Source organism: Electrophorus electricus, chromosome 2 (genome assembly GCF_041902795.1).
Source record: "Electrophorus electricus isolate QZ-2024a chromosome 2, ASM4190279v1, whole genome shotgun sequence".
In the NCBI taxonomy this organism is placed as follows: domain Eukaryota; kingdom Metazoa; phylum Chordata; class Actinopteri; order Gymnotiformes; family Gymnotidae; genus Electrophorus; species Electrophorus electricus.
The window spans coordinates 34222096-34245926 of record NC_137498.1 but is presented as its reverse complement, the minus strand read 5'-3'; the positions used below and the strand labels follow the sequence as shown (position 1 = coordinate 34245926).

The 23831-nt window shown below is 39.7% G+C and overlaps 1 protein-coding gene across 8 annotated transcripts in view; it reads right to left on the bottom strand.

The window, feature by feature from the left end:
- The window catches only part of csmd3b (CUB and Sushi multiple domains 3b), a 313453-nt gene extending 293008 nt beyond the window's left edge, over positions 1-20445 (bottom strand). For all 8 annotated transcript variants that reach the window (XM_027011676.3, XM_081700305.1, XM_081700321.1 and 5 more), the window contains exon 1: positions 20197-20445. In XM_027011676.3, coding sequence (XP_026867477.2) covers positions 20197-20374 — 178 coding nt within the window. In that variant the 5' untranslated portion in view covers positions 20375-20445. The remainder of the gene's footprint in view (positions 1-20196) is intronic.
- Between the last annotated feature and the right edge of the window lie 3386 nt (positions 20446-23831).

Genomic DNA, 23831 nt, shown 5'->3' with positions numbered 1-23831 from the left:
GCCAATGTGATAAATACACTGGGGCAGCAAAATGACAGCACAGGAAAATGACACCTTACAAAATTCCCACAGTTTGCTTGGGTTGTCATTAATTGAACATAAGAGTACTGAAGCAGATCAATATTAAACCATGGGCCTTTCTCTGTACATATTGTGGTGGCTATTGATTCAATCAGCATCCATAGACCATCTGCTGTTTGGCTGTTCTTACAAGCTCTCCTGTCACTGTCACTGAGTGTAAGGGCAGGATTTCTCATCTGTTCCACTGGAGTCTCCATTGAAAGTGTAAGTAGCTCTGGAGGGCCCACTGAGAACTGGCATTGAAGATCTATTGAAATTGTCACAATTGAATGAAAAAGTCCAATTTGCATAAACTTATCTATGTGTCAACCCACAGCATAAACACCAGCAAGACTCCAGATGAAACAGTACAGAGGAGAATAACTAACTCTGAGACTCAGCAAACTGGTGTGAAATTAAGAACGAATGAAAAAAGGAGAGAAAGAAAACTGGCATACAGCCCATCCAGAGCACCTGGAGTTTCCACTGCTGATGACAGGAGTTTAAAAAGGCCAGGTGGATTCTACACAACTTTCCCAACCTCAATATTGGCTAGTTTCTCAGATCTAACAACGACTTTCCATGCTTGTACCACTCTACTTACCTAATGGAGTGAACACATAGATATGAGGCATTCACATCCCCAATGATTTGACACTTGCGTGGGCAGAATCATAATCACTTTCATCTGTCTGTTTGCATCACTGGTATCTTGACAAATTTGCCCAATTTCAGATGTTCTTAACGAACTTTGCATGACTGTCCTGATGAATCACTCTGGTATTCTCTATGGGCATTCACTATGTCTGTCAGATACTTGATTTCTGTGAGTCATACAGCTGTTCTGTAATACTGCAAGTCATATCCAGTGTCAATATTTTTATTATATCTGCATGATAGGTGTTCAGGAAGTGGAAGAGGAAGTGGATTACAATAGGAACTATGAAATGCTTGAAAACTGGGTGTCCCACTAATCTCACAAAGTCACCTGCAACTTGCAACAATAATCAAATGTGACCTCAGTTCAGTACAACAGTTAACAATACCTATACAAAAATAAATAAGATTGTTAGATAATTAACCATTCGCCTCTTGTTGTGTGATGGCCTGTATAAAAAAGAAAAGAATCTGAATTAGCAGAGAAGCACTGAGCTCTGATGAACACATTTTTGATCCTGTCATGTTATCTTCAGCAGACTCAATGCTTTCTTCCATCTCATTTGTCCAGTCTATTTCTCTGCCTGTTTTTATCTCAGTAACAAGGTTTGCTAACTTCAGTTATTGGGTGCAATGAGCCACCAGGTCTCTAGTGGACAGACTGTAATTCAGAATGAAGCAACACTGGTGTACATCGCAGAGGATGATAAAACAGAAAGAGACTGCAGTATGCCACACACTTAACGAGCTCTCTTTCATCTTGAAGAGATGCTCCCTTTGATAGTGCTTTTATTCTCTTAAAGTTGATCAGCATAGCAACTAAAGCAGACTCTTTGTTTATCCACAAGGAGCCTTCCACCAGCACCAGATCAGAATGTACGGGGAATTTGGATGAGCTACACTTTTGCCAGAAGCATCCATTATGTATGTCATCAGTAGGAGGAGAGGCAGCGATAGCATCTATGCTTCTTCTGTTTTGATCCATTTTTTGTTTATTTCTTCCTTTTTTATGCCACAAAAACCCTTGCCTTATGCATATTGCTAATTGTTCTTGCTTTGATTTGTAATCTGATGAATCTGGATTTATATCTGAGGAATTGTAGAAAAAATAATTCTACTGAAAAATAGGAAAGCTTTGTGGAGAAATCTGAAAAATTCTTCCATGGAATTCCTCCAGTTTCATTCTTCCTTATTTCTTTTCATCTCCCTTCATGTCAAAGCTTGAAAAATCCCTGCAAGTAGGTGAAATGGGGTCAAGAACAAACCTTTATAGGCCACCACACATCCTAAAATCATGCTAGTATTAGAGCTTTCTTCAAGTTCAAGTTTAGTTCTTTTCATGTGCTGCGGGGCTGAACATTTGCGTGTCTACCATGAGGAAGCAGTGATTGAAAAGGGGTGCAGAACTAGCTCTCTCGAGCACAGGACCACTGATCAAAGAGTCAAAGAGTTTTGGAAGTTAGTCAAGCTGATCTCTCTTTGTTCGCAGCAGTTTAGCAATGCACTCAAGTCACAGCCCTGACCAAAAAGACTTCAAAGACTCTCTCTCCACACCACCTTTAAATAGTGCAGGGTGGAGCGCTCCACTGAAGGTTTCAGTGGGACATAAAATATCCCTTTGACTTGCCAGGGAACAGAGAGTGGAATTGCCTAATTTGATTTAACCCCCCCAACCCCCCAGTCTCCTGGGGTGTTATGGATGTCATGTCTGACAGCATAAATGAGCAAGAACAGACCCATTGAGCCTCCATGGCTGTCTCCACAGCTGTAGCATGCCTCTGCAGCAGAGGAACTTCCTTGGCCCATTGCAGGAGACATTAGCCTGGCTGGTTTGGGACAGCATCTCTGGCTGATGGGCTAGTCCCTTCCTGAATAATTATGCTCTGTCCTGCAGCCTCAGCTGGGTCTTAAGAGCCTATGACTCAAAAAGTTATCCAATAGCCCAAGAGATCCCTGCCGATAAGCCTCTAAAAAGTGGTCCAACAGCCCAGCAGATCCCTGCCGCTAAGCCTCTAAAAAGGGCAGGCTGAACTCTTTCGAGATTTATCGATTGGCACTTCAACATGCTTGTCCGATCAAGGCTCACACCAGGCTCCCCAAAGCAATTTGCAGTAAGGCAGGCTGTCACATCCAAAATGAAAAGTCGTTATTTCATAAAAAAGATGGCAGAACGAACATGTGACCTAGACTGCTATGAAACTCAATCATGTTATCATTTATACTATTAACACCAGCATAGTGCCCAGTTTAATGCATCACTTCTCTTGTATAATTAGCTAAAATGACACAATGAGGGAAAGTGATGAGGAACTTTACCTTTGTACATTAATTAAAAATAAGTTTGACCACAATTAACATACTGAATGATGTGACATTTAAAATGTCAGTTATCTCACAGGCTCTCAGCCTGTGAGGGCCCTCTCATATTTTATTTATTTATTTATTGAAATATATTCTCCCATTAATTAAGCAGCCATAGTAAAGGCAAGGGAAAGTTTAGTTTGAATTATAATGATGAGAAGTAGTTGGCTGTCATCACTGCCATGTTTACCATAAGAAGAGAAATTCACTGGACCATGGAAATCCACAGGCAGAGGAAGGCATGATGAAACTAGTAGAAATATGAGCTCCTAGAGATGCAAACCTCCAACACTGGTTCTGCTATGCAATCTAAGCACTTCTGTATTTAAATCAGAGACCCATCAATATCACACAGCACAGAGCCATAGTGAAAAATGTACTTTTTTGATGCTGACAGCCTATAAATCACACATTTAAACCTTTGCTGAAGAAGCCTATTTCACTACCTCACATGGATCACATATGTCTTGGCGAAATAAGCAATGTGAATTTGGAATTCAAGGTGCTCTGTGTGCATAACTGGACTATTTGGCACTCAGAGCACATAGTTAGACATCATTAGAGTGACAAAATAAACCTGACTTCCACATTAGCAGTTCTGGCCATGCAGGATAGTTTATGGGGTTCTGTATTGACATGATGTTTTCACATGAAGTCATAATTAGAACTCATTCAAGGGTGCATTGTAGTATACCAGTACAAAAATTATAATTGCAAAGGATAAATTATCCAGACTCAGTGAACTTCTTTTTTTCTTTTTAACAAGCTAAACCCTCCAAAATTATAATGATCTCCTAGTTGCGTTTGTAAATTGTACCTTTGCTCTGTTATTGAGTATACTACAATGATGTGATACTACCATTTCCTTTTTTTATGATTAAAAGAAGCCTTGTGCAGTAGGACCTCCACCATGCTCAGGTCAAAAATGCAGCTTCTTGAAACCATCCATTTGAAAGTTCTCTGAAGGATCATGACAGATGCCAGGTGTGTTGGCTACAAAGAACTTTACAGTTACTCTATTATTACCCATACTCTAGGAATCTCTCACTTGTTCTACGAAAATAGTGCCTCATGCTCACATGCACATGCTTGACTCCTCAGTGTCCTTAGAAGCAGTTAAAACAGATCATTAATTTACAGGACACTGAATTATACACATACACAGAAGTCCAGGCATGCGTGTAAGTGTACAGCATCTCATGACTACTAATGCAAACAGATTTTATACTCAATAATGTACCAACAAGGTTAATATTCCTATTTCCTTCGTATTTTCAGAGTTTGCATTTTTCTTCTGGCCACTTCTCTCTCAGCTTGGGTTGATGAAGCAGCTAGTGAGCAAGAGTGGAAAACGAAAGAGACTTTGACTGCAGAGCAAAATGCAAGAGGGTGGAGTGAACAGGCTTTGCAGGTGTGGAATAATCGCAGTGGAGCCGTTAAGGACACATAGACAAGCCAAGGTAGGCTTTTCGAGAGCAAAATCCAGGTCAATAATATGAAGTGGTGTCACAGCACATAAATCTCCATCAGGGAGAAAGAGGGAGGGGAAGAGGGAGAGAGGGAAAGGAGAGAGAGAGAGTGAGAGAGAGGCCCCAGCTGCTGCTTCAGCTGTTAAACATGTTTGTTCTGTATCATGTTGCTTGCCCTAAGGCCACTTCCTTCACACAGACAGCCCATAAGCCCCCCACCCCCCTATGACCTTTCTGCCTTTGTCTCTCAGTTCACAGTGCTACATACTCAACCTTGCCCAAAAGGTCCCAACACAAAGGGTTACATGGATAGGAGAGAGAGGGAGAGAAAGAAAGAGGAGTATAGAAACCTAAAAGACCTAGACACCATCACTGTATGATCACTGTAAGTTCATTGTAGGAATATGTAATGAGTGACGAAGCCCCCAGTCAGTATCATTATTGGCAGTATGCATTAGATTACTGTATGCATAATTATTAGTAGTATTATCATTACCGGCAGTATTGTTATCAGTAACATTGTCATTGCTAGCAGTATACATTAGATTACTGGCAGTATTATTATTATTAGTAGTAGTATGAGCATTACTGGTGGTATATATTAATTTACTAGAAGAATTATTATTAGTATTATCATTACTGGTAGCATACATTAGATGAAACTCTGGGCTAGATCAGCCATGTTCACTGTTTGAGTTCTGAGATAAACTAAAATGAACACTTCAAGAAGTTATATTCCTTTTTTACATTGGGTGTTATCCATTTGTAAATATATTTATATAATATATTTACCAAACCATAAAAAAATACAAGTGATTCCCTGTGAATAATGTGCTTTTTCTCTGGTGCTCATGAAAGAGTTTTCTGTAGTTTGTGTTCTCTTTGTTAGCTGCTATGTTAACCAGTCAGTTTGCCAGCACCAGTCTTTCTGATGGGCCAGACTGGCAGGTCAGAGTTGAGCAGCCTGACTACCACCCACACATCCTCTCCTAAGTGGAGATCAAAAACTGATGCATGCTGTCTGTCATTCAGAAAAGCTGGCCAACCCTCTCATGTATCCCGCATGGCTGGTCACACACCAAACCCTGGCCACCTGCAGGGGAGGTCACGAAGCACGTTCAGTATATATTTCTTGCTCTAGTGGGTGTCTGATTAATGCCAGGGTGGACAACATCCATGTCCTACATGGCAGTGAGAAAAGTAGTGTACCCACAAGAACTGCGTTTTGACATTACCATCATTTTATGGTTCACTTTAAAATAATTTTATTCACCTCAAATCCGTCACTTATCCTGCAGCAGCACCAGAGGAGACTGCATATATTGTAGAGTGATCTTATTCAAAGACATTAAATACAACACAATGGTAAATTATGAGAATTCAGTAGCATATCTAAGATAAAATAACTAAGGTCATATTTTGCTTAAGTGTAATCTTTAAACCTGGCTTTAGTGGAGGCATTGTGAACACCAGAAAAAAACAGATTCAATCAACTTTGTAGGAGAAAAGCTTGGAAATGAACTTGCTTGGGACAACCAAGTTTCTAATTAATTAATCTAGTCATTCCTTTATATACTATTAACTGCCATTCCTGTTTTCTCTTTTTTCTCGCACAGAATTCATGTCCATGTCCATGTTATACTAGCACAAAAAAAAGTATTCTCTTTATAAGATTATGGTTTAGAGTACCGATGTGCTATATGACTTCACAAAGTAAAAGAATCAGCAGCAGCTGTGAGATAAATGGGTGAGTGATCCCTTTCTGAGTCATGATGAGCATGTGAACAGAAAAATCTACACAGTAACTCCTGTTACTTTCATCTCCACAGGATACAAAATATATGCAAAGAAGAGGGGGGCATGAATGAAAGAGGATATGAGGGCAGTGGATATGGAAGATCATTATAAACTTAATAATAATAAACCTAATAATTTTTGCCCTGTGTGTGTGTGTGTGTGTGTGTGTGTGTGTGTGTGTGTGTGTGTGTGTGTGTGTGTAAAAGAAAAAAATATTGGTGAATGTGGAGTGTACGGAAAGAGACATGCACATACCACTATCTCTCACACATACTCACACACATTCACAGAAACTCAGAGAGAGAGAGTGAGAGTGTGTGTCTTGGCAGTGACTGTGCTCTGTGAAGCTGTGAATGTTGTCTGTTACCACTGGGATTTTAGACAAGCTGGCCCTGCAATCTGGTTCAGTCAGTTCCTTCCTGTCCAGTGAGTCTTACTGAAATGTAGGAGCCAATAGGAATCTTGCTGAGGTATCACTATGAGGGCTAAAGTGAACTCATGTGGTCAGGGAGCACCTTCAGCATGAACCATGCAAGTACCTTTAAATACTAACCTTCCCTGGGGCCCATTTGCTCCACACTGAACCCTAATCTAAAGGCTGACTGGAAAGTTGAATGTGAGTTTAACTCAACTAAAGATTTATTCCCCTAGTCCACTGACAAATCTGATCACAAAGGAGATTAACAGTTGCACAGGTCATGTGTTTTGATTATGGTTTCAGCAGAAACTGCAGGGTGCAAAAAGCTGTTCAGACATGGAGACATGTAGAGTTAGACTGTTACAGACCCAGACGCTCTAACACATTCCTAAAGCACACAAAGGGAACAGTAGGAAGTGCCTCTTGAACCCTGAGAACCTCAGTTGTTTGGTATTATATGACAGCATAGCTTTCAAAACAGCATCAACTGCTGCAACCTATGTTTAGTCCTGATGAACTGGCATCTAAACTTTAGCCTGTGTTGTGTTATTATTTTTATATATGTCAGTCAGGCTCAGGATAAGGCCATTCGGCAGCAAATGTGTTGTTAAAATCAGACTGATTTTCTGGTCAAGTGAAATGGGAAATGACAACAGATTCTTTTTGGATGGCCTTGTCCACACTAAGCACATTCCCAGTGCTTGTGAGAATAAATAATGGATGGAGAGCAGAACATGCATCTTCCTAAAACTGCTGGGTCACTGTTTGAGTAAACTCATACCAGGGACTGTGGGAGCTGGATGGAGATTTTTGCAAGCAGTGGGGTCAATGCTTCACAGACTTTGGTTTTCAAATTTAGCTTCATCTTACATGCTGACTGTGCAAAATGGGGCACGACCTCCAAAACACTAAATCTTGTCTCCCACCTAATAGCATATTAGATAAAGCACCTGTGTTCATCCATGTGTAGATGCACACATGCACACGCACACACACACACACACAAATGCAAACACACACAAGCACAAACACATGCACACACACATGACAGGAGCAAGCCAGGCAATGTCTGTCCTCTTCTCTATAAATAGACCTAAGTTAAGCAGCCTGCACTGCTTCTTAAGAGCTGTTCAGCACCATGGAGAGCTAAACTTCTCCCAACTTTACCCTCTCTGTTTCTCTGTTTCTCTCTGTCTCTCTCTCTCTCTCTCTCTCTCTCTCTCTCTCTCTCTCTCTCTCTCTCTCTCTCTCTCTCTCTCTCTCGCTCTCACTATGTGTATGTGTGTGTGTGTAATATCCAAGGACCTGAACCAATTTAGCACTCTGATGTACCAATCATGCTATTACTCCCAATATATAACAGTAACAACTTCAAACAGGTGCTCAAACCATCATGAAAGTGCTTCACTAAAAGGTCTGATGATGGCAGACTGAGAAAGGACAGCATTTTAACGGCATCTACAGCATTCTGATATAGAGCGCATATTGGTGGGTAAGTAGGGATCATGCACCCTGTGGAGCAGAGCACTGGCCTGGTAACACAAATCCCCCACCTCCCTTCACTGCTGCCCTCACCGTTGGCCCGAGCTAATGCTTGTTGTCTGCATTTGTGCTGATCTGCCTTTTCCCAGGCACTTGGCACTATTTCTGTGCCAATCACTTTGGGCACCTGCATGCCTATGTGCCCACCAGATCGCAGTAGCAGGGTGTTTGCTGCTTAATCCACCTTTTTTGTTCTCATTCTGATCCATTTTTCATTGATGTCCATGCCTCAACAGAGCAGCTTCAATGCACATTCACATGCATTCAGGAGAATCCTGCAATGAAAATTCCTTTAAGTACTCAAAACCAATGAACCCATGGCACTAAGAATATCCCTCTGGCCTCTCTAAGTGATCATCGGATATGCAATAAGACATGAGACACAAATGACTTTCCCATGTTTCCATAAACATTCCAGTGCTGATTGGCAGCAAATACCTCATGGCTCCAGGCTGTGAGGAACTGATATTATGTTTTAAATGTTGCTTAAATCCCAAAACCTGATCAGGGTAAGTCAACTAAAGGAGTACATCCCAAAGTATATCCCAGAGGGGTGTAGCCTGGGAGAAGAATGATTTTGAAGCAAAACCTAGTGAAATTCTTATCTCAACACTGCAGCACCGAGTAGAAGGAACCAAGTGGACAACACAGGAGAAGGAACACTGGAAAAAGTGAAGAACAACCTATTGGAAAAGTGCAGAATAATGTACTTCCCTAGTTGTTTATGTTTCATGTTTTTTACTCTGCAAATAACAGAAAGGTTCCATACATTAAGAGGTAATGAAAAAGTTTTCAGTGTAAAACTGAAATCGATTGTCTTATTAATTTGCCTGGTACAAAGAAACTGCAATGACAAGGAAAGATTTTCATGAAGTATAGAGAAGTCAAGAGTTCTTAGTTATTAAATTTGCATCTGTCAATACCTGCCCAAGATCCATGTCTTTGAATTATGGCCATAAAGTGTAAATGATACTTAATGGAAGATGAGACCGTCATGTTGGAAACAACAGCTGTCAAGATCAACACATGCCATGTTAACAAACACAGAGGAACTTAATAACCAGAGAGGTTTCTGAGCATATCAAAGTGACAAAAGCCGAGAAGGACTGTGACCAGCCTCTTACTGTGGGCAGAACGACAAGAGGGAATGACAGTGCAACCTTCCTGCCCTTTGTATCTCTATCAGGCAAAACAAAAACTATGAAGTCAATGAGATGGCTACCAGATCGAAAAGCACACATTTTCTAATATCTGTTTATTCTATAACCAGTAACATTAAATTATTTATAAATATATGAACAATTAAATGAATGAATGAATGAATGAACTAATTGATAAACAATTGTGTTACATTTTGATTGCCATAAATAGAATTCATTTACATTTAATTATTCGTGATCTGACTCATTGGCACATAATAAAAGAACATTGAATTATTTTATCAAGTCGGTGTGAGATAGAGTTCATTAGCAAGCCCATTTCCTTGTCCTTGAAGAAGCCCCATCCAAAAGCTTCACTCCAAGGAGAAATGAGCCCAGATGCCAGTGTCTGACATCGGAGCATGCCTATATAATTAGCTGATCCCAGTCTGAAAGGTCACCAGAGCCAATGAACTCCAGATCAGCTGCACTGATTTCACATACACAGCCCCAGTTTATTTGGATGCTCCAGGGGCTTGATGATAAGATCTGTATGTAGATACTTGAGGTTCTGGGTGACTGTGACTAAGTGGATAAGTGTAGGTGTTGCATGCTGTTCAAGCATCAACATATGCTTCTCATTACCTTACTGACAAATACAAATTAGGAAACATGTTTAGTAATCATGTGACATGTGACTTTCTGTTATGCATTTTCACATGATTATCTCAAACACTTTCTTGCCATGTGAAATTGTGAATCGTCTTGGCCCCTGAGTCAGATATTTTGAAACATGCAATTTATTTTGAATGAGGGCAGTTACATAGGGCTGTAGCCATACTGCTCCACACTGAAATATAAATGTGTCTGGGAAGCAGACAGGGCCTTTGCAAAGTGAGTCTAGACCCATGGTAACTGCACACCACTTTTGATGTGTTTACATCCTTCCATGTTGCTTCTCATTTAAATATAATAATGGCAGGTGCTGACAGTGAGAAGCAGATGGAGAAATTCAGCATGTTCCTCACTTCTTCCCATTCTATTCTTTCACTTTAACACTTCTCAGGCTGCCTGACCACTTGTCCACGTATCTGTGTAATGCCAACCCTGGCTGAATCATTTCTCACCACAACTCTAGGAACATGCATCAGTCTTAGGGCTGGCCAAAGATTTGGTGGCAAAATAAAATAAATATGACACATCAATGGTCATTGCCCCAGTCTAATTCAAAGCAGCTCATGAAATAAACATCAAACTGAACAAAAAGGCTGAGAAAGACCAAATGCCTTTTGTTCTGTGAACCATGTAACATAGCCTGAACAGTGCTATCCTCTCTGCTTTGGGGAAGAGAGGATGAAGGATATACAGCAGCAGGGCTCCTGTCCTGCAGCTGGATTTTCTAAGCCACTAATTAATGCGCTCCTTGAACAATGTGAGTGTTTGGTTCAGAGGGCCAAATTAGAGATAAGCAAGTTCAAAAGGCATGTGGGGCATGTGTGACATGCAGGCAACACAGCATGCTGGTCATTACAAACGGAACACAGATCAATACCAGAGCAGCACTCACACTCCCCAGGCTTGCGCACCCACCCCGGTGTGGTGAATTCAAGCATTCTGCTTTGGAGTAGCAGAGAGTGTGAGGAGAGGTGGTACGGGTACGTGAAGTGATGTACAGGATAAAGGAAAGAGGGCAAAGGCTCATGGGGCAAAGCATAGCGTCTCCAACTCGAGCACTTGACATTTAAGCAGAAGTTTGAAAATCCACACATAAACTCTAGAGGCAACATTACAATTTTGGTAAGGGGGATAGATTCAGCCATAAGTGTCCTGCTGCTGCTGTTGATCAGGATATTGCTATGGATGAGTTCCTTCAATTGAGGTTTAGTTGTGAGGGCAAGCTATTGGGGTTCTAAATACTGCATATTTGCAGTTGATAAAGATACAAGGGTGATGCTGTGCAAGTGCACATTACATGCTGTATCAATTTGCAATTGTCTATAATTTTGCAAGAAACAACTATACAATTATGCAGTGAGTAGCTACAAAGAGGTTTCAGTGTTCTGTGAAGGTTCTAGAGTATACTGTAAAATAACCCACAGAAATACATCTATAAAGAAATGTTCTTAAAGATAATATAGGAGTGTTTCAAGTAGGTTACTCAAAAGCAATAGGTTGAAAACATGTTACATGAATATTCTGGTCAATGCAAATGGCAGTGAGAAGGAAACGCCACATGTGGTGGCCAGTCAGATGCCATTCTCTCCTTCTGTTTTATAAATGAAATTATTACAGACCCCTATGCCCGGTCATAACTGTGACATTTAATGTAAAGGATCAAAGTACCCATACAGGGCTTTAAGAGCATGCACCTGTGTTTCTCTGCCTAGCTATAGCAATCTGATCAGTTCATGCACCATTTAGAAACTTGAATAACTGTGGTATTGATTCATAATTAACAGAATTATCAGCAGAGCAATTTACAGAAATGTCAAATGTCCTGGAAGGTCAATCCTGTCAGAAAACATCAATGATGTGCCCTCTGGGTTTCTTAGATCAAGACCTTTTCTTTTTTTCCATTTTCATGAAAACTAACATCAGCCGAGCCTCTTACCCATGTCCATCCACACCAGGCAATTACGCCAGGCAAAACTTAGGGACTTTTGAAAAATGTCAAATGTTCTCTTGGTAATTAGAGAGACTTGCAGCTATCCTCACATGAAAAGTAACATGTATGTTTTATTTATTTATTTGAATAGAGGTGGCCCATGCTTTTTACTCTTGTTACTCTTCACATCTCTCCAGTTCAGTAACACTTGGCGGGGTACCAGAGTTCTCTTTATTCACTTTCACTAATGCTCCAGCATTGTGATTTATAACATTACCTAACATACCAAAAGTTCAGCTATAACTATGAAACCTAATGAAGGTTCCAAATAGCATAAATTCTTTGAAGTCAAATAAATTTTACTGGGCTGTTAGTTGGAGAAGCAAGCAGTTGGAGAATCTGGTAGTTTGAAGAACTGGTAGTTGGAGAAGCTCAAATTCCATTCTGCTTTCAATACTAACACAACATGTTCCCTTATAAGTGCATGGCTTGGGATTGTTTTGCCTGAGTGCAGACAGGAAATATAGGTTTCAGCTACATTAATTTGCAACCATGGAGCATGCACTAAAATTAATATTAAAAAAAGATGCATGTCTAATATTTGACTACTAAAGAATCAATCAAATGTATCACTCAGTTAAAAAAAAAACTGCCCCACTGCTGAGTACCTATTTATTGCATCCATCAGATGAGAACATTTTTCCACTTCATACTAATGTCAAAACAGAACTGGGCATCACTGTAGCAATACAGCATTCTGTAGTTGACCTCATCTTAAGCTGGCAGGCTACATTCTGGCTCCAATGAATCTAAACAGATTTGAAATTTCCTGGTAATAGAATATGTGAAGTGAAGTTACATTTGTCTGAACTTATTCATAATTTACAGGAGTATTCACAAACAGACCATAAAATGTCATTTTTCCAATTGAATACATTAAAGAACATAAGATCATACTACTTTTCTGCCTTTGTCATAGGTCCAAGGCTATCTCAACATATGACAAATGACAGCTGATCAATGCCTTTGCAAATTCCAGTTAGCAGTTAAATATGTGCTGTTGAAAGAATTCAGATATAAATCAAGTTTGATTTATTTCTCAGTGTGTTTACATACATACATCAATAAGATCATAGTCATGGCTAAAGTTGATGGATTGATGAAAAACTCTCAGTTTAGTAACAAAGACCAACTACTCCAGTCACCTTTAGCTCTATATCCATAGATATTGCTTATAACCACATAAGGTTAATTGTTTTATTCAATATAATGAAGAACTGTAAACATGTTAAAATGGGAGATATTAAGTAGTCAATGCTGAAAGGTCACTTATTCGATGGTATAACTCCACTTTTACAACATGCCTGCAACAGGGATGATACTGTTAACTCCTCTGAACATTATTTATCTTCTCTCTGCTGGTTAATGGATGGATGTAAATGCAGGAAATACTGAAAACTTAACATGGAAGCCCATATTTTCAACTCATGGCCAACTGCAGCAAAACCTGGATATCCGAACTTTACCTTTAGAAAGATGTGGGGCATTTAGACCTCTTAGTCTGACAAAGCATGACATTTTCAATACTTCTTAAACCCTCTCTAAAACATGCCCTAAGAAACCATGCAGTAAGGCTCAATTGGAATAGCTGTCACACTTGATGATGTGTTCAGTACAGTAAAGCATACAGAATACAGTATAACAGTTTGAAAGATGCACTTTTAACAAACCAACAAAAGCAAGCAGCTGCATGGAAGTACAATCAGAATAGATAAAGATGCATTTTTTAGGAAACCTGACATAATTACAGTTAATAATATAACACACACACACACACACACACACACACACACACACACACACACACACACACACACACACACACACACACACACACACACACACACACACACACACACACACACATTTATAGGTCACAGAAGTGAAACAGCATATTGTAGCCCTTCTCTTGTCACTAAACTCCTGGCATGATTCTAATTTATAGTATGATTTTTATGACTATTGGGCAAGCATCTATAGTCATTGTAACAATAGGAAACCTAAGAACACAGTCTTGTCCAGAGATTAATCCAGCTGTGGCCATTGGCTGACAACAGATATCACAATGAGGTTTCTGCTAATTGATGTACTCTAGGCTAAATATATCACACTGGTTGTTCAGTGGTTACTCTCTTTTTATTTTTATAGCCAGGCTCAAAGGTTTCCAGGTTTTGTAGACACTCATTGAGACCAAAAATAATATTGATAAGAAAATCTGCATTAGCAGTGAAATGTACTGCATAACCTAGCTGCACTGGGAAAGATATCCCAATAAAATGTTATAAAAAGAAAACAAGAGCTTGATGGGATGAGATGTAGAGTAGAGAGAGAAAATTTGGTTCGTAAACCTGGCCAAGACACTCGGCATGAGACAGACGTGATTTAAGAGAGTCCAGATTGTGCTGACAACCGCTTTCCCCTTTCACCAAGTGGCCCAGCATGAGTGGAGATGGCAAACAAAGCACCCTCATGAAACAATCAGGGCAAAGATATATCACTGACTATAATAAACACTGCTCAGCCCATGACAATGCAGCTGAAAATATAAGGAGAGAAAAGTGAGCCAGTGTGCGAGCTACCTTCTGGTGATTCCTTCAAGGTGAGAGGCCAATTAATGCCTCCTGGTCTCTTCCCCTGTGATTCTGTGCCATGCTGCTCTGCCGGCAGCCTGTGAGGGATGACGTCGTCTCTGTCTTGGGCTGCTGCTCTTCAGACTGGGCCTTGTGTCATGTCTCTACCCAAAGCTGGTGACCCAAAAAAAGTCTGGCACCGATTAAGCAGCACAGTCCCAGTATGAAAACGGTCATGGGCATTCTGGAGAGGACAAAGGTCTGGGTCGGGTCCGGGTAGGACATCTGCCAACAATCTGCTAAAAACAGCATAGCCCCCTAAAGTGCTCGTGCACTAACACATTTGAAAATTATTATGACATAGTCAAAGATGTTTCTTACTTAATGTAAGGGAAAGGTATGGTGAGTTGAGATGCGTACAGGCCAGAAAGCCAGGTGTAGCTGCAAGTAAGTATTTGTCCACACATCTGTTCTACTGTTTTGCAACAAGACAAAGACCTATTTCAAAAAACTAAAAAGGGTTTTAAAAATTGCTATTGGTATAATCTCAATATACCATTGATTGCTGTTTTAACTCGCCTGCCCCGAAATGTGGGTTCCTTGATTAAGCATAGCACTGAAGAATGAATGCTTGATCATGAGATGTAAGGTTGTGTGTGAATTGTGAAAAGAGGCTCTAGACTTCTGCACCTAAGCCAAGCTAATGGACCCAGACATCCCTGTTAGATGACATTTCCAACACTGCTCAAAAGGCACCAAAAAAATCCAGAATTCACCCAGAAACACAGAAATGGAAAATACAATTCATGCACTGGATACTGTAATGTTGCCTAACTTGACCAAACAAATTGCTGTTGCAAACTGAGCCAACATCAGTCAAGTTCACTGAACCTCACAGACAGCAACTGTGAATATATTTGGTGAGCAATCCTGTACTCACTTTTAATCAGTATAACCTTCTGGGCATTACAGTAAGACTCTTAAATAACTCTTAAATTGGTTTTTGCCCATGTTTCAGTGGCTTTGTTCCATGTATAACTCCTAATGAATTATATTTTATGTGTTCAGTAATCTTACAGAAGGAGTATATCACAGTATAAGATTTAATCCTATTAATTATGCACAAAGAGTAATGCCAATCTGATGCCAAGAAAACATCATGGAAACTACAGTTTGGGATGAAATTGGGTTTCATATTATGTCAGAAAAACTAAAATCACCAAACCTACCAATATGAATTAATATGAAATAGTGATGCTGAGATTCTGTTGGTTCTGCAGTGTGAAAGAATTCATCATTCACAAGGGAACAGATGAGGAGGACTATGAGACAAAAACCCACAATATCTGACACAACTGCTGCAAAATTTAACCAGACATGACCTAAGCACTAACCTTTTATTCCAACCATAGTTTTATGTCTGCATGTACCTACAGAAATCATCATGCTTCATTCATACCTGGTTTAGTATCCATACCTGGTTGAAATGAGATACAGTTCTTTAGTGGTTGCCTGCTGTGCTGGCTTTGCCCAGTTAACAGAATAAATACTTGTAAACAGCTGACGTGCAGTATCCTAATGAAGCCCATGGGAACAGCTTGTGAGTGACTTTCTTGCTTTAATCACTATATTAAATATGAATCTGTCAGTCCTGAAGATATACTCCATGGTCTTCTCCATCACTGCTAAGGAGACATTATTTTTAAGGGCAGTAGATGATCTTGAAGATATGTGAGACTTCACATGGACAAGAAAGCAGTCTAAATATCTTTTTTAAATAAGCATAAAACCAGAATTTAGTTTCCTGAACACCAGTCTTCAACAGTGATATCTGTTAAACCCATTACAATTTGATCCATTTTTGTCCAGTAATTTCTGAAAAGCCTCTATGAATGCTGTGTAAACAATCTGTTTTGGAAACATCATACATATCATTTCAGACATAGCAAAGTACAAGTCAATTTTAATGATCAAACCTAGAGTGAGTTTTGGCCATGAATTATGCAGTGCTGATGAATGCATGCAAAGAGAGTGGATTTAAGAAGTCTGTGAAATCAAATGTCTAAAATATCTGATTCGCAATTTTCTTACTAGACCCATGTCTGTAACTTAATTTTGACCTATATTTAATTTCATAGTCACAAAGAAATCTTGTGTGGCTGTGTTCCAGAGAAGCCCTAATGATTCTGACCTCACAATCAGCCAAAACTGTTAGTAATGTATAGCTAGCAGGCCACACAGCACAGAACATTCATGTAGGTCTTCCTATCTAGAGAGGATCATTCGTGATCAGATCGATTCAGCTCACAAAGGGTGAAAAGGTGATGCATGTTTATGTGGTAGCAGCAGAGCCAACTTGATGAGAATTGTTCAGTGGTAGAGAAGGGTATTCCACTATCCTCCTTCGCATATGCTCTTCAAAAGCAATATTTCTAAGGCTTTATGTCACACTCATGGGGAAATGGGAATGGAAAGCACAGAGTAATTAGATTCATTTTGTCAGGGGTGTTCAATTTCCCACCAGACCTAATTCTAGTCTAAGTGCAGCATGCCATTTGTCAATCGATAGAAAATGCTAAACACTTGTGCACCAAGTGGAACACACACACACACACACACATACTGTGAATCTACAAAAGCTCTGGCATTTCTTACTCCTGCCCTCATATTTCCAAACACTTTGAAACACACATTGGCTTGTGACTTGAACAAACAAATTTACACTTCTCCCTTTAGCACAACAGTCCCTGAAATCTATTTGACTGCAGACATATGGGAACTTTAATAGCCCTGCTATGCACCTGGTTCCAATAGCCGGCATGACTCATGGAGATTGAAAGCCTTCTTTCAGGCAAAGAAAAAACACTAGTGTGAGTGTAAGTTTGCACGTGCTCATACAGACTTGTAATACTGTCTTTGAGGGGTATTTCAACTTTATATTTGGACTTTACATTATATTACTCTAGCTGAAGGATACTATACCTACTCATACACCTAAACCCTAACCTCAATAACTAAAAATAAATTTTTGCCTAAATAAAAGCTGCATTGCTTTTTATTTGAAAACAAAATCCTGATGCAACCAACCAAATGTCTACACATCATGAACAAATATTTTCTCATTCCATCTGGAGCACAATTGGTCCCCACACAGAGTTAAGGACATGCCCACACACATGTGCACTGGATCATTCACCCATAGGACAAAGCACTGATTTCAGGCATGATCCCTCTTCCCTGCTATTAATCTGTCCCCCTGGGGATCTTCCTTAGCAGCCCGTAAGCTCAGCATGGCATAGACATAGTCCACTCCTAGCTACTGATCTGAGAGCAGCCATAGCATTTGTCTTATAATGGAGAAGATTATGAGGACAGATGGAAAAAACTGATCCTAAATCTGTGGTGAGCAAGAGAAGAGTGGGAGTGTGGCGCACAGTGTCACAGTGAGGTTAACCAAATGTGGTATGGAATAAAGTCCTGTAAGTGCTAAAAGCACAAGTTCAATAAGACTAGTACTAATCACCTTATAGAACATTGATGATTAAAGTGCCTATGTGAACAGTAGTAGAGAATAAAATGTGGTTCCAAAATGCTTAGTAATCAGTTTCTTTTATTCAACACAACACCTGTTAGTTACTGAAGCAAGTGCAGAAAGAATATAAACCACCTGTGCCTTTAGGGATAACTTGCCTTCAGCATAGAGACTTGAAATGAAGTCAAATAAAGAACCCCCCCCAAAACAACAACAACAACAACAACAACAAACAAACAAACAAAAAAAACCATTCAGCATAGAGACTTGAAATAAAGCCAAATAACAAAATTCTGTTGTGTGTATACCTAATTCTGGTCGTTGCAGTTAATCACACTGAAGCAGAGGTTTAGAACATAAGTGTGCTCGCCGCAGTTCCGTTACAAAGCCCTAGAACTGAAAGGTGTAAGAGAGGGACTCGTGTTCCAGGGATGTCCACGAGCAAAACATACTACCGAGCAGGTTTGACAGCCTAGTTCTTAAGTGAAGGCTCGGAGGAGTAGATTGTTATTAAACTCACTAACGACATTAGAAGGACACCGTTCGCCATAATCAAACAGTATATGCTACGAAAGAATGGTTGCGGAGTTTAAGAAATCACATTAAAGTCAACGTTTGCGCTCTCTGTCCTACCCCTCCACACACACACACAGCAGAAATGCATTAATTATCATTGGGATCTCTTCACACCGCCACCATGCGACGAGTTTTCAGACAGCTAGAATGCTGCTTGAACACTTTATGGGCGCCGGTCACCGATATATTTGTCCATACCGCTACCACTACAGCGGAAGACATATTAACCTCCTATTCCATTCCATGATCCATAATGACATTTGTGTTCCCGTGATCAAAGTGAGAAATAAGTTTGTACCATCGAAAAGTAATGCAACGGTATTACATTGACCAGTAAATGTGTAACTATTTGAGCGTGGGCTGAAAATAATGTGCGCCTTTTTGATGACGCATATTCTTAATGTTCAGTAAGCACGGATCAAGATTCGATGATAATAAAATACGCAACGGTAATGACCAAGATACATCTCGCAAAGATCTTGTACTCGGTTGCCTCCACCCCACGTATCCACTGAAACATAACCAGTTTAAACATGCAATAAATGCATCACATTGTGCTGATTTCTTAATGATACTAGCAACTTCTATGGAATATTATGTGTTTTACTGAAGCAAACACTGTTTAGGGATAGTACGGATCTATCTTAATTTGCCAACAAACTGTTTATCATAGGACTATTAAATATTGCGGAGATTTAAACAGATGTCAGCAGGCTACGGCTTCTCGCGTGTTAAGAGCGCGCAACAGTTAAAACCGCGAAATCACAGAACATCAATAGGCGATAAAAAGACGTTGACATTTTTGTTGAAACATTTGCTTTGACATTTAGGCAGTGTTTGGGAACATTAGCGCACTCGCATGTCGTTCTGACACTTGAGTTCTAATGTCTGTTTTAAGATAAAACTGATTTTAGTCTGTCTCATATTTTACCATGTACCTTGCTGCTCATCTGCCTACGTTAGGCTTAAGGAATCAAGAGAACATGACTCTCGATTTCGAAGGCTAACGACAAATGCTACCTGTCGTTTCCTGTAAATTAGACAGTTAATTTGTTAATTCTTAGTAGATCAATTTACACTATCTCGTAGCGGTTATCTGGGAACTCTTGTGAAACAATATAAAATGTAAAAAAAAAAAGCACTATAATAAATTGTAGATGCTTTTACTCCGTTACATCCCATCATTTAAGCGGCATAAGCAACTCACGTATTCGCTTGAGCATACCGCAAGAATATTTATTGAGCTCTCGCTCAAAGCCTGCATTGAGCGAGGAGCTTGGCGAGTCTCCTGAGCGGTGCCTATTCTCCAGCCTTTTTGCTGCACAGTCGGATCTTCTTACAGACACAAACAACCCACCGTTCTGTACATAGGTAAATTACATAATAACGAAAATAAAACAGATTACTTACCTCGCACACACGTGACCATCATAAAAAACACGAGATTCCAAAATATAACCCCAGTTTTAATCCTCATTTTCTTTGCTTGGGAGAAGTCCACTCGACCGCATTTAATACATCCTTTCTTGAAAACAGTCAGGGTTTCCGTTGTTTTCATGCAATGTCCCTCTGTGTCATTTATTTTCATGTTCACATGAAGGTAGTTGTTCTTTCTTTTTATCTTCGTCCCTCAGCCAGAAGCGGAGTGACTTGCGTTGTGGCTGGCGCACGGTCACTGCTCGAAGTGAACAGCAATGCTGGGATACCACAGCAACCTTGACGAGGACTCAACCATCTCGCCAAAAGGGGCAAAACTCTGAACTGTAATCTCGCTCACTGAATCGTCCGGCTTATGTTTTACCACTTAGTTTTTGTCATGAACGTACTAATAAATCTATTTTACTGAGAAAGAACTACAAGTATAATGCTGTTGTGATAAAAATAATAATTTACTTACTTAATTAACAACCAAATAAATATTCCGCATACATTTTTGGCCTGTTGGCTACATATAGTAAAATGTACTCCCCATTTATCTCGTTAAAATGCCTGTGGGTTCATTGAATAGATAGAGCATCAGGACTTCAAATTATTTATGGCGCATTCCGTATAACCCAGTCAAGCGATGAAATCAGAAATAGGTTTTGGTCTCAAAATTATCATAAAACTTTGACAAATGAGCTATAGCAGTGAAAGGAGACTGAGTGGGATTGAGATGTTCTTTAAAATTAATTTACTGAGAATGAGGCCATGTTTGACATCAAATAGAAATTTCAGATTTCATCGTGAATTTGATCTTGTTAATCTTTAACCTTATTTTAGTACATTTTACAAATTCCTTTGGTTTAGAATAAGATGCAGTAAAGATGCATGTTGAAAGTCATTGTCAACTTTCGAAACGAATCCATTTTTCTGCCTCTAAGAGTTGCTCTGCAGGACGCTCCTGCCATCTACAGGCTAAATACCCGTCAAATATTCTCCTTAAAAGTGGTCAGTCTCTCTCTCTCTCTCTCTCTCTCTCTCTCTCTCTCTCTCTCTCTCTCTCTCTCTCTCTCTCTCTCTCTCTGTCTGTCTCTCAATACTTAAGTCGCATAGTCCGTTGGCATACTGATTGGACAATAGGGACAACGACCTGCAGCGATGGAATTTAAAGAGATTCATATCTACACAAATATGCTTTTGACACGAAGTGTTTTCTACAAGTGTTTTTATTCTGACATTTGATTTGTATGACCTAAATATAATATCTACAAATTTATTTACTTGAAATAATAGCACCCCCAGAACCGAAACGACGTCGTCAGTCTTTGCGATCGAGTGAAGTATTGAGCTTGCAAGCCCAGAGCTGTCCAAGGTGCTGACGTCTTCCACACTGTAAACCACCGTAATACGCGTACTACCAAAATATCAGGTAGTTGTAATGGAAATTATGTTTTTAAAAAATGTATTATATATTGCTTTTCAATGTAAAAACTGCTGTCATTGTTGTCTCTGTTCGGAACAACTGCCGACCACGCCCCCTGTATTCTAAACTGAAAGAAGTCATAAAAAATATTAACAAGTTGATTAAGTTGATTATATTTATTTATTTATTTTTTTTTCTCTTCACTGCTATATTGCCAACGATGTTTCAACAATACCATCTGTAGTGGTATCTATATATTTGCTGTCCAATTCCATAGCCCTGTGCATACTCATGTGAAAGTATAGGGCAGTAAATTAAATGCAGTAATTAGCATATGACCTTTAAATGTTTGACTCTCAATCAGACAGACAGAGAGACAGAGAAAGAGAGAGAAAGAAAGAGAGAGATACATCAGATACATCAGAATGTAGTCAGATACATTCAACAATGAAAATGGTCTTTTTCTTCGCTTACGTTATTGGCAAATAATACTGCACCATTATTAAGAGTGAATAGTGCTCCATCATAGTTACATATCTCAGATCCTCTAAGGTCCTCCACCAAACAGAAAGAGAGAGACAAAGAGTTTTTATGACCTTTTATTTAAAACATAATATAGTTAAATACATTTGAAGGGTGAGGACAGAGGACTGTGAATATTACAGTTTTTCAAATATCAGACTTCCTTCCAACAACCCTTTGATGTATAGGTAGTTTCTGTGTAGTGAGGCCAGCATTGCTGTGTAATCACTGACATAAGCAAACATGTTCATATATCTATACAATTTTAATAGTTTTTTTCCCTTCATATTCCCACTTTTGTCAGATAAGTGAATTTGTATCTTCCCTTTTTTAAGGATTTGTGGTCATTTTATATTGCTGAAGGCTCAGGAGAAGACTGAATGCATGATTGTGTTACCAACCCTGTAGAGGCCTGACTGGCAATGTTGGTGGTGGACAGATGGCGCCTGCCATCCCTCCCTCCCAGAGAGAAAGCAGCCAACTGAATATTTGGGCACCCAATGTCCAACAATAGCACATGTTTAGAACCTGTATCCCAGTGGTAGGGCCTACCACTGCACAGAGAACATCATCTGGGTCTACTAGATACATTTACTGAAACTGGACCTAATGATCAATCAGCACCCCTTTTGATACATCACCTAGCACTTATATATCTGGATGAGACAATACAAGTACCAAGGCCAACTTAGAATGACATACAGAAACCCTGCTTTTGGGAATGTACTAGGGCCATGTGAGGAGATGTAATGCATCCATCTTGCCCTGAAGCTCTGAATGAATTTTCCATTAGCCTGGAAAGACATCCTCATTACACACTTCATTAACTGACCTACACCACTTTCCTTGAAGAAGCTGGAGAAGCACAGGGTTCTTATTTATTGTGCAATGTCATTAATGATGGCCCACACCAGACTGATATCATGGCTTTTACAGGAGGGTGAAAGACAGAAGAGAGTTTCTTTGAAGCTTCTGAGCTCTGAGCTTCTGAGTCATGATGCAGAGCCAGGAGGCTTGTCCCATCCATCACATCTAGTACAGGACCTATACCTGGCATGTGCTTTGATCTCTGTCACCTGTACTTCAGTGACTTTGAGAACAGCAAGACCTATTAAACCTTAAAGCACCTTTGCAGCAATCCTTATCTTAACTAGAATTAAAGCAACCCTAATAATATATAATGATATTTTGTCAAAGTCATATGTTCAAGTAGTGAAATATGAAATACCTTGCACAACTTATGATGAATGGGCACAATGTCATGGTACAGCCCCTCCCCTGAACATCTCCTCATGTGTGTGTGTTCATCAATGTGGCCACGCCCTCCCTTTGTCTCATACCTGCTCCTCATTGTGTCATTAGTATATGCATATAAATGTCTATCGTTTACATGTCTGTGTTGTTGGTGTTTGAACCAAATAGCCTGCGTGCTATGTGTGTATTGAATAAATGTTTGTTTCTGTTTCCTACGACTTGTCCCCTCATCCTGCTTAGCCTCCTGCTATCACACACAATGTATCACCCATTTTGCCTGCAGTAGTGGTAAAAAATGATGCACAATACATAGAGATGCTGGTATTCCAGGCTCTGAGCTGGACTGCACTCTGCTTCCCTTATGTCTCCATAGAGTAATGTACCAGGCAGTAGCAGCATAGACAAAGTCTGATGAATGTTTCAT